Source organism: Rana temporaria, chromosome 6 (assembly GCF_905171775.1).
Source record: "Rana temporaria chromosome 6, aRanTem1.1, whole genome shotgun sequence".
Taxonomy (NCBI): Eukaryota; Metazoa; Chordata; class Amphibia; order Anura; family Ranidae; genus Rana; species Rana temporaria.
The window spans coordinates 73,486,912-73,500,299 of NC_053494.1; the positions used below are offsets into that span (position 1 = coordinate 73,486,912).

Consider the following 13,388-nt stretch of genomic DNA (forward strand, 5'->3'; position numbering starts at 1 on the left):
GTTTAGGCCGATACGTACTCTTCTATATATTTTTCGTAAAAAAAAATCGCAATAAGCGTTAATTGATTGGTTTGCGCAAAAGTTATAGCGTTTACAAAATAGGGGGTATTTTTATGGCATTTTTATTAATATTTTTTTTTACTAGTAATGGCGGCGATCAGCGATTTTTTTTCCGGTACTGCGACATTATGGCAGTGACTTCGGAGACTTTTGACACATTTTTGGGACCATTGGCATTTTTATAGCGATCAGTGCTATAAAAATGCATTGGATTACTATAAAAATGCCACTGGCAGTGAAGGGGTTAACACTAGGGGGCGGGGAAGGGGTTAAGTATGCCTGGGTGTGTTCTTACTGTGGGGGGGGTGGACTCACTAGGGGAAACACTGATCCTCTGTTCATACATTGTATGAACAGAAGATCAGCATTTCCCCCGCTGACAGGACCAAGAGCTGTGTGTTTACACACACAGCTCCCGGTCCCCGCTCTGTAACGAGCGATCGCGTACGCGCCCCTAGTGGTGGCTCAAAGAGCCGACGTAGAGCTACGGGCTCTCGCCCAGGAGAGCCAACCTGCCGCCGTAGAATGACGGCGGCTGGTCGGCAAGCAGTTAAGCAATTCATCACTTGTTCCACGAAATACGTGATATATGTGTTGATATGTTCCTGTCATCTGCTCTATGTGGACCGCACCATGCACACCCTACAGAAACAGGTGGGTGAGCATCTGCGGTTCATACAGAAGGGTATACATGAACATAGTGTTCCCCGCAACTTCAAGAGTCCCCATGCCAAGAACATTCAATGTTTAAAGGTTGTAGCCATTGAATACATTCCAAGTTGTTCCCTCACTGATAATGAGAGGTTCTCTTTAATGTGCAAACGTGAATCCTTTTGGATTTATAAATTGTCTTCCTTATCCCCCAATGGGTTAAATGAGGGGCTGGAAATCAGTAGCATCATTTAACTCTATGTTTGCATGTTGGTTAATAGTTAATTGTTGTTTTTTTTTTTTTTTTTAATCCTATATCCTTTTAAAAAATATATATATTTTTAATCATATTTATTTTAATTTTTATTCCTATCTCTTTTTTATTAGATCTCACGCTATTGTTTTTTCATTTTTATTTCTATTTTTCCCACTTTCATTGTCTATCTAAGAAATATATATATTTTTTGTACCATATCATTGCTCCAAGCCTCCTGTCTGCTTGCTTCTCACCCTGAGCTCCAAGCCTCGCTTTGACATCATGCTTGTTTGAGCCCCTCTGCCAGCCGTAGCTCCAAGCCTTGTTGTGGTTCTTCTTCGCCGTGGCTGCCTGACGTCACACCCAGGAAGTTTGTACCCGCCATGGTCTTGTAAGAGCTTTCCTATGCTGCCCATCGTTTTGGTCCATCTTTCATCACAGGATATTGATCAGGCTCGATTGGCCCTATATCCACATAAGATCTGGATTTGATCTCCCTCCCTGCCCTATGTGCCATAATTGCATAGAGGACTTACAAGTTTTCCATCTAAGGCAGCACACCTTTCCACCACCTGGCAGATTGCATGCCTTTTCTAAGGTACCCATATTGACAAGCAAGTTTATTTTTGACATCATGCAGTAGAGGATTGTATTTGTTTTTAAATATTCATGGCATCATTAAATTGAGACTTATTTGTTTATTTATGCCTGTTTGTTCATTTAGTCCGCACTAGAATCAGCCCACATTAGCGCTTTATATATGGTTGCTTCTGACTCTTTACATTTATCACACCTCTCCTGGTGTGTTTTTTCCATATAGCAGCTGTTTTTGGGCTTATGCACTACGCACATTTTCCCATTCCCATCAATATTTTGGTCGTTTGGCGCCAGACCTGTTTTTGCTGTTTCTTTTAATCACACAAAAAGGTGATACCTCGCTACACAGGTCTATTAGGTCAATGGTGCGTCTGGTATTGTCACAGGCATGTCTATAGAAAACAAAACTCACCTGATCATTGTGTATAAGTTAAGGGAGTATATAGAAGTGAGTCTATTAGCTAGGATTTTTGTAAATATTTTATAGTCCGAATTAAGTAGGGCTATGGGTCTATAGTTATCCAGTAGTGGCGGGGATTTAGCAGGTTTCAGAAGAACTGTAATGTGAGCATGTAAAAACTGAGGATGAGGGATAGTACCTTTCAATAAGGAGGCAAACAGGTCCATTAGATAAGGGCTTAAAATTGGGAGGAAGGTCTAAGGCCCCGTACACACGGTCGGACCAAACCGATGAGACTGGCCCGTCGGACCGTTTTCATCGGTTAACCTCTGAAGTGGCCGTACGGCCTGATATGTGTACACACCATCAGTCCAAAATCCGATCGGGTCAGAACGCGGTGACATCAAACACACGACATGCTGAATAAAACAAAGTTCAATGCTTCCAAGCATGCGTCGACTTGATTCTGAGCATGGCCGGTTTTTGAACCGATGCTTTTCTGTACTAACCATCGGTTTGGTCCGATGGGGAAGCGGTCCATCGGTTCGGTTTTGAAGCATGTTTAGAAATTTTGGACTGAAGGAAACCAGACTGATAACCTATACACACGGTCGGTTTGGTCCGATGAAAATGAACTTCGGTTCATTCTCATTGGACCAAACCGACCTTGTGTACGGGGTCTTATAGTAGAACTAAGACAAACCATCTGGGCCCCGTGATTTGTGCAGTGGAAGGTATTTAACCACAGCAGCTAGTTCTTCTGGAGTAATAGTAGCGCTAAGTGCGGACATTTGGGAAGATGACAGTTTGGGTAATTTTGATGGGTCAAAGAAGGAATTAAATTTGTCTTGGGAAAAGAGGTGTCTGGGATCTCTATTCAGGCAATTATATAACTGTTGGTAGAATTCCCCAAATGCTTAAGAAATTGTTTGTGGACAGTGGTTAGGAGAGCCATCAGCTTGCATAAGAAACTCAGGGAAGGAGTGAAATAGGGAAAGGTTTAAGTTTACATACCAGCATTCTATGAGGTTTGTTGGAAAACTCGTAAAATTTCTGTTTGGCCCAAAGGAGAGACTTGGAGCATCTAGTCATATGAAAAGATTTTAGACATTCACATAGAGAGGTAACTGTGTGCAGACATGTCACCTTAGGGGAGGTAAGCAGCAATCCCCCGCTTTACGTAGCTGAGAAAGAAAAGAAGGCGAGAGCGAGCCGAAATGCACCGATGTATGCTTTATGTGTTTCTCAAAGGGTGGAAACGTTTGCCACAGTGTGTTCATTCAGCTGAAAAAACTCACATAGTTCTTGAGATAGTTGAGTTCTGATAACAGGGTTGTGGAGAAGGGAGTTATTAAGACGCCAATGACAGGTTCTACTTGTGGATGAGGAGAGTGTGAGGTCAAGCTGGACAGATTAGTGATCTGACCAAGTAATGGGATTAATTTCCGAGGCAACTGTAGATGTCAATAGCAGGGATGTTACAAAAAGATAATCTAATCTAGAGTACATTTTATGTGGGGGGGGGGGATAGAATATGAATTGTTTATGTGGAGGGTGCTTTATCCACCAGATATCTAATAAATTGTGGGATCTGATAAGTCTACGGAAGGAAGTGGATTGGCAAACAACTTTAGACAAGGGAGTCTATGAAAATAATGTGCATCCGTTTCTTCTTGGGGACATGGTCATTAAAATCTCCTCCAGCGATCATAAAGGGTTGTGAGTATTTTCCGAGTTTTCTGAGCACATCAGTAAGGAACTGAATTTGTCCTGAGTTGGGAGCATAAATATTAATCAGAGTGAATGAACGTGATAGGTAATCGCAGTCCAGAAAAATAAATCTACCATGGGGGTCCAGATAGGAAGATTTTACTCTTAGGGGGCAGGACTTTTTTATCAATATGGCAACGCCTGCTTTACCAGAGGGGTCAGAGGCCATAAAGGATACAGGAAAATGTTTTGCAGCAAATTAAAAGGATCCCCCTGAGCGGAAATTCGTTTCCTGGACTAAGATTACATCAGCGGCTGATTATTTGAACTCCTTCAAGACTAACCATCAGTAAAACCATTATATTGTAACATGGTTAAAGCGTAATCACTATGAGTCAAGAGCAAACAGAGAACAAACAAAAAAGTCCATGGTGTATCCTGTGGAGAGAAGGCACAGGGAAGCATATCAACAATGAAAATCAGTTTTGAATAGAAGTCTAAACAGAGTAGACAAAAAGGGAATTTTTTTTCAAAAAGGGTCCTATAAAAACAATGAGTCAAAGAATTAGAGCCTGAGGGGTCAAAGCCGTTCAGGAAACCGTGGCCGTGGCCTTGGATCAAGAAGAGGGGCATGGGGGATTCCAATCTGCCTGGGAGTGATCCCCGCCATCTTCCAGCGAAAAGAAAGCAAAAGAAAAGTTTGAGTTATAATAAACTATAAAATCAACCCATGGGTAAAAACTACCAAAATAGGGAAACTTGATGGGACATGGCCCAAAGCATAACTAAACAAACCGTTTCAAAGAAGACTCTCAGGTTGGGTGCCTGGAAGAAGGAGTTGAGGAGTGGAAAAGGCCTTCTGCGAATAATGACGAACTGGGGTCCAGATCCGACCGGGAGTAGATGTACTGTAGGTTTATGTGATGCAGGAAGTGGTGGGAGGCCAGATTGCATATGAACGCCTCACTCTCCTAGAGATTCCAGATATATAACTGTTTGTCATCCCGCGAAGCTGATAAACAAAAGGGAAAGCACCAATGGTATGAAATCTGGTGGTTATGAAGGTGGGTGGTCACCGGGCAGAAGCTGCAATGTTTGGCGAGGGTTATAGGCGATAAATCGCTAAAGATTTGCATTTTAGCACCTTTTGAATTCCAACCAAGTTTTATTGCGGGTAGCCAAGGTGAGGGCTTTTTTGCTATCATAGTAATGAATGCGTACTATGATATCCCTGAGGTTGGCCCCTGCAGGGGGTTTAGGGGCCAATTATCTGTGCACCCAGTCAGTCGTCAGTCTATGTCAGGGATAAGAGGGGATATGGTGTTGAAGAGGCTTAGTAGGTAAAGGCGAATCTCTCGGTCTCTCAGATTCAGGGATGCCCCTAATTCTCCAAATCTTCTTTCTGGGACTGGAGTTTGGAATGTTTCAGGACTGCATTATCTTCCTCTAGAACATGAACATACTGTACTAGTTCATCAAACTTACAGGTAGATTCAGAAAGACTTAGGCTGGCGTATCAGTAGATATACGCCAGCCTAAGTCTGAATGTGCGCCGGCGCTAATTTAAGCGTATTCTGGTAACCAGATATGCTTAAATTAGGCTCAGATACGAGCGGCGTAAGTGTCTTACACCGTCGTATCCTAAAGTATAATTTTTAGACTGACCGCTAGGTGGCGCTTCCATAGGCGTATCACTAGATACGCCTATTCACGAACGTTGCCCGGCCGACGCAGTACAGATACGCCGTTTACGTAACGCATTATCAGGCCTAAAGTTATTCCATCAAATAGCTGGAATAGTAATGTTAAGTATGGCCGTCATTCCCGCGTCGAAATTTGAAAATTTTACGTCGTTTGCGCAAGTCGTCCGTGAATAGGGATTTACGTAATTTACGTCCACGTCAAAACCAATAGGACCGTGCGGCGTACTTAGCCGCAATGCACACTGGGATATGTACACGGACGGCGCATGCGCCGTTCCAAAAAAAAATTCAATCACGTCAGGTCAACCCAAATTAACATAAAACACGCCCCTCAGCCTATTTTGAATTAGACGCGCTTACGCTACGCCGCCGTAACTTAGCAGGCAAGTACTTTGTGAATCATGTACTTGCCTCGCTAACTTACGGTGGCGTAGTGTAAACACGATACACTATGCCACCGCAAGGATAAGCCTGCCTACCTGAATCTAGCTATAAGTTTCTAGAGCATCAGTATGTTCTCCTATGTGTTTTATCTCACCCCTCAGTTCTTGAGCAAGTTTTCCCACTTCTCTGGTAATGGTGCATGTCAGGCTTCGCAGGAGGGATTGCAGCTTAGCAGCTTAGTGTCCAGGATTTCCACTTTTTGTTATAGTTCTAGAACATATGGCATGTGCCATAAGGTACAATAACTTCAGTGTGGGCATTCAGACTCCCTCATTACATCATAAACCTTCTCTTTATGCACATGATCTGTTATTGTATGTACAAAATCCTCATACTTCTCTCCCATCTCTTCTACATGAATTCCATAGATTTGGGGCATTCAGTAACTTTAAGCTGAATATGTCCAAAACAAAATCCCTTAACATATAATTACCAGCAGCTACGATCTACCAATTGTGCTCTAATTTTTCTTTTGAGTGGAAAGATTAAAGTATTTCTTACGGTATAACAAGGTATTACAACCCCTTCTAATCTTTCCAATCTCTATTCCCTTAACTTTTCCCACTATTATATTGCATTTGGAAAGACCTGGACTCCTGGGGTAGAAGGAAGCTAATTTATTTCAGGCAGTTACCATTTTTGTACCCAAATACTTCTTTACTTTCCTGCGTTCCCTTCAATATGCTTTATTTAGATTTGGGGCCTTTCAAGAGTACGACACAAACGACTCACCTACCTGAAACTTCAAGTCGGGCTGGCCTAACTGATTTTGAACTCTATCATAAAGCCACTCTGTTGGCTTGAATGTTTTCCTCGCCCCTTCACTAAATCTTAAACTATGGAGGAGCAAGATTTATCCCTGGTTGACATGAGGACAATCCTTTGGGGCTATAGACGGTACAGGAAAGGACTTTGTTCTCTTCTGTCTTCAGACTGTCTCCCCTCACCTCATTGTTTGATAATCACGCATTCCCTCAGGGTATGGCGGTCTACTACTTTAGGTTCACTTGTCCACACTGCATGGCCAGTGGCGCACTTCTACATACACCTCCGCTCTGGAATTCCCGTCCTTCCTGCAGGTCCCAGGGACTGGCTTACTGCTCTTCACTTATCTTTTTATGGGCAACTGTTCACTTCCACCCAAACGCACAGTACACAGACTGAATATGAACGGCTGTGCTCCCTCCATGAGATGCCCAGAGACACACTTTACTACATGCATTGTTACATGATGAACTTCCTACATATACCATAGTGTGGTTTGTGGAACTAGAGAAGGAGCTCTCTGCAGTTGTTTTGCTCATCTCGTTCCATTTTACACACAAATTACAATCTCCTGCTATACTCAGGAAAAAAACTTTAAGCTTCTTTCTCAGTGGTACAGGGACCCTTCAACATTACATAAGATTTTTTCTTACACATCTGACACTTGGCGATGTGGTTTTGCGTAGGGTACTTATTTGCACATCTGGTGGGAGTGTGGCAGGATACGTCCCTTCTGGTCTCACATTTTTTATATTTACAATAGGGTATATGATGAGTCTGTGACCCCTACTCTGATGTTACCCCCCCCCCCATTATCCTTATGGGTTGCCATAGTAAAAGACATCATGCGCATGGAAGAAATGTTGGCACTGGATAATGATACTTTTGAAAAATATAAGGTCTTGTGGTATATTTGGATCCACTTCTCTTCATCCGATGCTCTTAAGGTGATTCTTTGACCAACTGGTGGTTTAGCGACTGTACCTTCCTAGTCCTCACAAAGGACGGTACGGTGACTATAATACTTTCCTCCTTCCCACTCCTTGCAGATTGTCCTTGGTACATACCTTTGACATATAGCCTTTTTTCATCTTCCTATTTTTATTATCATTTAACCTATTACCTCTTCGGTTCCAAAGATTTGCCTTTGCCTTATCTCTGTAAATCTATGTCTTTATTTATTTTGCTTTCTTTCACTTTCTAACCATCTTTGGTCTTTCCCTCCCTTCTTGCCTCTTTTGATTCCCATTGCATTTTATTAGGCCACATCATTATTTCTACCATTATAGGTCCTGGCAATTCATGCCCTACTGCTCTTTCCTACCTGTTACTCAACAAGTGCATCATTTTGTTTGGTTTTCCTTAATGGTACAACTTGCTTACTATGGCTGCATATTATGTTTATGATCTATAGTTTGCAGTGGCCTTGACTCTTGTTTCTTGTTTTCTGTATTTTTGCCACTAAAAAAGGGAAAACAGATATTTATATTTTTTCATATCTATACACAAATGTTTTGCCTTTCATTACAAGGTGATAGGTTACAATCACGTTAAGCGTTTGAGGTACTGTAACAAATACCATGGAAAAAATCCAGATACACCACATCCACTGTTCTATCTAGGTTTACAGCTCACTCCTGATAGAATGTTGCTTTATACAGCTGAATGTAAAACAAATAGCATGGGACCCCCCCCCCCCATCTTCTTTGGGTCTGGTATGGATTTTGGGCTTATCAGGGGGCGAATTAGAAACAGATAGCCCCCTTTAGCAAGGGGGCCCCCAGATCCTGGCCCCCCATGTGAATGAGTAGGGGTACATAGCTGACTGGTCTGTAGTATCAAGGAATATATCTCAATCCTTTTTTAATATTGGTACCATGTTAGCTTTTTGCCAGTCATCTGGTACTATTCTAGTCATTAAGCTGACCCTACATATTAGGAATACCAGTCTAGCAACAACCTGAGTTCTTTAAAAAAAATATTGGATGCAAGTCATCTGGTCCTGGGGATTTGTTCACATTAAGTTTTTCCAGTCTCCTTTGAACACTGGCCTATATTAGCCACACAGAAACATTCCGTGCTGTGTTAATAATACTGTCCCGGTCTGTTGTACCCCTTTTCCTTAGTAAAAACCTAGGAGAAGAATACATTTAGCACAGTTGTCTTTTCCCTGTCACTTGTAACCAAATTTCCCCAACGATCTTTTATGTGGCCAATATGCAAACTCTTTGCCTTTTTACTAATGATATATTTTGAAAAAAATGCCTTTAAGCCTTTTTGTGCTCAAATTTATCCACCCAGGTTTGACTTTGTTTCTTTTATGTTTGTTGCCCAATGGAATACACGGTCTGATTTCCTACTATGTTCTTAAACCGTTACCACTTTCCGCCCATGGCTTTTGTGTCTAGATTATCCTCCAATGTCATGAAGCATAGAGCAAAGTTTTGTAAAGTTGTTTTTTTAAATGTAATGTTCTTACCCTTTCCTCTCCTTTTCCTATGATTTACAGCAAATGTTATTACCCTGTGATCACTGTTACCTAAGTTATCCCGTACATCCATGTCCGCAATCAGCTCTGTGCTATTTGTAATTAGTAGTTAAAGCAAAGCTATATTGGATAACTGAAATACCCTTTTTTTAACATTTTCCTGCCTCACCACCATTTCTAACTGTGAAAAGAGATTGTGTTCCTCTTTATCCTTCAGCAATCAGCTCCATGCTGTTTGTAATTAGTAGTTCAAGCCTTTTTCTTAAAGCCTCAGCCACAAGGATTCCACCTCCTCCTTTACCTTGTTAGTAATGTCATCCCTCATAGTTATCAAATCATTCTTAATGTACAAGCACACCCTTCCCCTCCTCTACCTACCCTGTCCTTCCAATACAGGGAGTACCCTTTGACAGCTGCAAGCCAGTCATGTGATCTGTCAAACCAGGTTTCTGCTACTCCCACAAATTCTCTGAAATTCTCCTTGTGTATCAATCGATCAAGTTCTCTCATTTTATTGACTAAACCTCTGGCATTTGTGAAAATGCCATTTGCTTATCTTGGAGTTCAGCTTTAAAGTCATGTACGCGTGTAGTGTTCTACAAATAGTGAACTGTGCTGGATGTTTTTCCAAGACTCTTTTACTATATTAGTCATGAGTGGCAGCTTGCAGCAGGCCATGCCTACAAATTGTCACCAGTATCCATTCAATGCCTATAATGTATAGGTTTATATGAAAAAGTTGAAGTGATTCTTGTGTGCGTCTGCTAGTCAAAAAAAAAAAAGTTTAGTTTTTTAAAATTTCTTAAAAAGAGTCTTGCTATACAAATTTTCACAACTGTTCAACAATATTATTGGGTATATAATAAATCTTCCTCACGCAGCCTTTATTCTGACACTGCTGTTAGTCATTTTTATTTACCTAACCATATCACTTCAAAGAGGCTCTTCAGAGAGATATAAAACTTATATTAATTGATATAACAGATATAATGGATATAACATTGCAGTAAAGCTGATCACACAGCCAAAACATCTTATATCTCCTCTGATAATTTAGGGAAATGGAGGAGGTAGGGGATTTCCTGCAAAAAGACCAATCACTGGGAAAAATGATAAAGGGGAAAGTTTTTTAAATTTCCAAAAAACACTCAATCTGTTGCTCATACTTCTTCTCCTGGGTCACAGGAATGTACTTACATTTGCACTCCTGTGACCCAAAATCATTTGACTGTCAAGGATCTGGAAGGATCCAAACTTTATCACCATGATCTGCGCAGCTGCCCAATTGACAGCTGGCTCTGGCTCTTATAACGTGGCTGAGAGCTAAAGCCAGATGCTCCCTCTCCTGCCTGGCACTCCAGTGAGAGTTGGAAGGGCAAAGCATAGAGCAGTGGCTGACAATCAAGAGCTGAATGAGAACTGAGTGAACAGAGGTCATGTAATCGCTCAGTTCTTAGGCTTAGTGCTGGCAGAAAACAGCTGCATCATCATGAGGTATGTTTTTTTTTTTTTTTTTTTTTATCTACCCCAAACTTCTCCATGCATGCTACATATAATGAAATCTAACCTAAGTGGCTACCCTGCTATTGTTCATCAAAATTTCAAACCCTTTCTCTCTGTATAAAATGTTACATACCAGTAGTAAGACTTTTTGAAAGTACAGGAAGAGGGTCAGATTCCTGCTCTGGCTTGATCAGGATAGAAACAGCAGAGGATGAAGTGATATCTCGAAGAAGACTACTGACACCTTGCGTGGATTCCTTAAGCAAGGAGGTGACACTCTGAGTGGACTCTTTTAGAAGATGAGACACCATAGGAACTGTCTTTGCTGGTCCATTTAAGTCTGCATTGTCAATGTTGATAGCAAAAAGAATAGAGTTTAAGCCTAGGAAAACAAGTTGAACACAACTAATCAGAACACAGTACAGAAATTATTTTCTGAATGATATGTTTGCTTAAAGCTTATTTCAAGGCAAAAAAAAAATATATATTTTGTACATTTCTACAATACATGCACATTTACCATGTTCTATCCTTGCAAGTACAGAAAACAAAAGGTATTTTGACTTGCCTGTAAATTCCATAACTTAGAGTACAATACAAGGCAGAGGTTACTTATTCACACACCATGGGTTATAGCTTTGTACATTCAGGTGATTGAACATTGGCAAGCTTCTGAGGACACACCCTCCCAGGGGCGCCTCTCCTATAACCCTACCCCACTCCATGAGCTGTCAGTTTTATAGTAAGCAATCCAGGCAAACAAACAAAAACAGCAAAAAGGGCACCAGGGGAGTGTGAGTCAAAGGCAACAACAATTTATTCCAAATCAACTTACGTAGAAAATTCCTGTATTCGGCATGCAGGACTAATGTGGTGTGCTGAGATGACAAGCAACAATCTCAGTGGAGTGAAGTAGAGGGCAGCTGCAGAACACAGGCTCAGATCTGCTTTGAAAGGAGAAACACCGGGGGCATGAAGAGCCTTCACAGAAGCCGCTGATAGGAAAAAAAAAGCAGGACAGGCTCAGAAGGGGCAGGTCGCAATGCATTTTCGAGGCCCACCTCCTTCATCAGGCTTACCCACCCCACAGGAATGAGGGAGGTTTTAACTGTCGGAATAAATTACGGAGGGCCAATATGGAAGGAACAGGGCAGAGCAAACCGCAGAATCGTAGTCCACACTGTGCCGACTAACGACAACTGGGCTTACAACATGTGTGGGCGGCTTCAGAAAAAAAGTAAAGTAGTAAGTAAAATATAATAAATACCAGCAGTTGTAAATTCTCACATGGGAGAAAAGAAGAGATGCCATTACACAGGGGAATGTCTACACCGATCGGCTTTATGAATGTACACAGTGTAATACAAGGGTATATAAATCTCCAAAAAGCTGTTCAATTACAATTGTTGAATTACATTGAACAAAATTAGAATAATAAAAATGCACAACATTCATAAATACATTCCAAATAGTCCACGATCAGCATTACATGATGATACAAGATTATATATAAAACATATAATAATTCAAATTCATCTATATGCAATAAAAGGTCAGGGTTAAAATAAAACAAACATATGCCATGTTCATATGTTTACACCTATATATAAGAAAACAAAAAATTGTGCTATAAATAGTTAAATATAAGTAGTAAACCAATCATTGGACAAACAAAAAATATATATTAATGAAATGCATCATTAAAATAATGACATCAGATAATCCCATATGGTGCTCAGTGCTCAAATGATGTCTCCTACAGATTGGTGCTCGGACTGGGTGCCCCACATAGATGTACACTCACCACTGGATATGGACCACCTATCTCTAGTATGGTCTTATGCGCATGTGGGGATACCCTGAATGGTTAGGATGACTTCTTGGAAGTAGAGATGTACCTCATAAGGAAGAATGGGGATCATAAACGCAAAAGGAGAGCCTTATTGTGCAATGCCGTATTAAAGTGATTCCTGTTGATGTCTTCTATGTTAGCTGAAACATCGAGGTAATGTCGCTACTTCCCCCCAACCAAAATAGCTCCGGGAATCGTGCATCAGGACGCCAACAAGGGGCTCATCCGTTCAGGGCTGATTACCCTTCATATAAATCGCCTGCTACATACGCTGTGTGCCAGGACTATCAGGCACTCAACAATGTAAGTGTAACTTTTTAAACTTTTGTGCAACCAATAAAATGTAATACAGCATTGCACAATGAGGCTCTCTTTTTGCTCTTATCATCCCCATTCATCCTTATGAGGCACATCTCTACTTCCAAGAAGTCATCCTAACCATTCAGGGTATCCCCACATGCGCATAAGACCATACTAGAGATAGGTGGTCCATATCCAGTGGTGAGTGTACATCTATGTGGGGCACCCAGTCCGAGCACCAATCTGTAGGAGACATCATTTGAGCACTGAGCACCATATGGGATTCCCTGATGTCCATGGGCGTCCGCTCCATAGGGCATGGGAGGGCGCTTGCCCCCCCTAGAAACCAGTGCCATGATCCTCGGGGAGAAAAACAGCGGGCAGGAAGCAAGGCGGCGGCACGGCGAATCCAATTAGAGACACTCTCTCTCTCTCTTCTAGCTCCAGCTGACAGAGGGGTGATGGGGGGACTTATACAGTACAGCCAGCCTGCGGCTCTCCTGTCCCTGTCACAGCGCCGCTGCCGAGTCCTCTGGTAAATGGAGCAGCGGCGCTGTAACAGAGAGAGGAGAGCCACGGGTTGGCTGTACTGTATATCTCCCCCGATCACCCCACTCCCCCTCTCTGTCAACTGGAGCTAGAAGAGAGAGAGCGGCTCT

General features: G+C 41.8%; 1 protein-coding gene across 1 annotated transcript in view; it reads right to left on the bottom strand.

Moving 5' to 3' along the window:
- SNX29 (sorting nexin 29) overlaps window positions 1-13,388 on the bottom strand; it is a 1,289,390-nt gene that overhangs the window by 747,154 nt on the left and 528,848 nt on the right. The window contains exon 7 of the mRNA XM_040358531.1: window positions 10,711-10,959. Within this exon, the coding sequence (XP_040214465.1) occupies window positions 10,711-10,959 (249 nt within the window). The remainder of the gene's footprint in view (window positions 1-10,710; window positions 10,960-13,388) is intronic.